This window comes from Priapulus caudatus, unplaced genomic scaffold (assembly GCF_000485595.1).
Source record: "Priapulus caudatus unplaced genomic scaffold, Priapulus_caudatus-5.0.1 Scaffold1442, whole genome shotgun sequence".
Lineage (NCBI taxonomy): Eukaryota > Metazoa > Priapulida > Priapulimorpha > Priapulimorphida > Priapulidae > Priapulus > Priapulus caudatus.
The window spans coordinates 1-2,575 of NW_014578503.1; the positions used below are offsets into that span (position 1 = coordinate 1).

At 43.8% G+C, this 2,575-nt stretch overlaps 1 protein-coding gene across 1 annotated transcript; it reads right to left on the reverse strand.

Moving 5' to 3' along the window:
* Positions 1–229: 229 nt before the first annotated feature.
* On the reverse strand, positions 230–1,918 carry LOC106816647 (the record flags this gene model as incomplete). The annotated part of the gene is made up of 3 exons (XM_014821272.1): positions 1,846–1,918; positions 520–1,220; positions 230–383 (listed from the first exon to the last, which is right to left on the reverse strand). Coding segments are annotated over exons 1-3 (928 nt in total), but the record flags the coding sequence as incomplete, so codon positions are not given.
* Between the last annotated feature and the right edge of the window lie 657 nt (positions 1,919–2,575).

Sequence of the window (2,575 nt, forward strand, 5' to 3'; positions counted from 1 at the left end):
TCGCTGCAACATCGCCCTTATTCTGGCGTAGAGCTTTTTCCATAAAATGTCTGAAAGCTGTCAATTGCTTTATGGGTTAATCTGCCAGCTCCCGTTAGGCCTTTCCCGTCTGATAATTTTTTCCCTTTATAGTCAGTGACAAGTTTTCTCAGACGGGAGCCCATTCTCTTCTGAATATGCCCAATGCATTCTTCTTTTTGGACGGTACACAGCGCTCCATAGGGTATACACTTCTCTATCATTGAGAATGCAGAGCTGTCACCATCACCGACAAATGTCGTATAGCGGAGACCATATTTCTCGACGCTTCTCTCCCACAGGATTTTGGCACCCTGTGCCTCCATGCTCCCAGCACTGCCAAAGTGATTCAGGTGACAGTCTGGCTCATGGCGTACAGCCCAATCCAGATACTGGGCTGTCCCATCTTTTCCTTTCCAACGCTGGCAATCAGTGCAGTGGGAGCACATGTATACTCTATCTAGCACCTTCCCAGTGTCCACAGATATCACGCACACAAACCCGTGCCGCGAGGAAAACCCTCTCCTCAGCCATGAGCCATCGACTGACATGAACTGCAATGTCGACAACCAGCTCTTGCATCGCCGTTTCATTGTGTAGAACAATTTTGGCTTGCTCTGAGCTGCAAGCACCACCGGCTGAAACTTTCATTTGTTTGACTTCTATTGCAGATTTTAAAAGAACCTCCTCAAGAAGGTCATCGTCTAGTCGAGTTGCCATTTCTTTACTTAACCTACTATAGGGTCCTGGGCTCAGAGGTTTTGGCATATCACAGATGCTGGCAAACTTTAGCAGTCCTCGTCTGCCGCGTCCAATGCACCTCATCGCAAAGATGACCTTCTTATTGATGTCATATTGTTTGCCTGTCTTACGGCTGCTATGAAAAGATGAGGAATTTATTTTATATGTTTTCTTGCACTTCCTATTGCTGCACAACAATGCCAAACGTGTTCCAAATCCATGCCGTTGGCCACGTTCCTTCAGTTGGATTGATCCCTTTTTGCACACTCGACACACTGCTGCCTCCTTCAAGTTGTGATTTATGCTGGCCATAGACATAATTCTGGTGTCTGCTTTACACTCCTCACCACTGGAATCGTCGGAGCTGCTGCTAGTGCTGCTAATGGTGAACTTTTGTTGGTCCTCCCACGAAGAACAGCCTGGCTGCGCATCCTGCACCGTTTCCAGTCTTTGCTTCTTGCCTTTAATAAAAAAAAGTTCCTTTAGAATCATTGAATGTTAGTGTACCAGTATTTATTTATATTTTATATAGACTTCTTGTTCATACTTCTTAGTTAGCTAGTGTGTACCATTCAGAACTTTATTGTTTACATGTTGTTGACAAAATGTAAAACATATTCCAGCTATAATAAACATATGTTACTCCAAAATAATCTACATGTCTGGCTTGCTATAAAGTACTCGCTATTTCTGCTTCAATTGCTCGCTATTTTGATTTACAAACTCAAAGAGGGTCGATTTTCACAGAGGGTTCGGGAGTAGGCGTAGGCGACTACCTAGACGCGTTAGTGGAGTAGGCGAGGTACGGTACGGCATATTAGATAGTACCAGCCTACCAGGGTACGTTCCGGTATACCGGACCGCACCCAAGGTAAGTTCCGGCAGGGCGGCGGCCGTACCCCGGGGGATGATAGACCCTATCAGCCAAACTTTTGATACCGAACAGAATTCATAAAATCAATTCAACGATTGTGCTTTACAGTTTAGTCTTCGCATCACATTATAATTAGAGTTAGTAACTAGACTGATCGTCAGCATTGTACACGATACCGCATTGTAGCTGATTCTACTTCAACGTAGGCCTACCTGATCTTCGGAGCTGGAGAGAATCCTTCTTCACTGCTGCAAACGCATATCTTGTTTTCTTCTTGCGGCCCATTGGACTATTCGAGCAAAACTAATGTAGATAAAACTTCCCAACTTTCAACGGGGTTCTGTTGCAGTTCTTCGAGCGATAAACGTTATAAAATACTTATATGAGGTAAGGTAACTGTAACTTCTTCTTTATTCGCACGAACAATGAAAATACAAATGGCGGCGGTTGGCAACCGGTTGCGCTTGATCGCGTCTCTGACGTCACCAATACATGTGTATTTAAAGAGCCGCTGGCTGCGCCACAGGCGCGTGGACAGTAGCAACGCTCTAAAAGCTGACACGCACTGGTATATTGCGAAATGAGTGTGTACAGAGGTGGCCTCTAGTGTCAGCGAGCGTATAAGAACGAAAACGAAAAATCGATAAAATTTCATGCGCAACGTGGATAGTATCCTTAAGTATCTAGGAATAGACTTGGAAGACTCCATGAGTGCATGGTGTAGTAATGGGAATTAAGGTTGTAAAAAAGGTTACCAAAAGATTAAAATTTCTTTCCAGAAAAGCTAAGTAATTAAACACGGCACATAAAAGATTACTAGTTTTTGCCCTAATTCAATGTAATTTTGACTATGCAAGGAGTAACTGGTACAGCAGTCTCACAAAGCGCCCAAGGACTAAGTTGCAAGTCAAAATTCGGACAAGTTAAAATTATTTCTTGTTG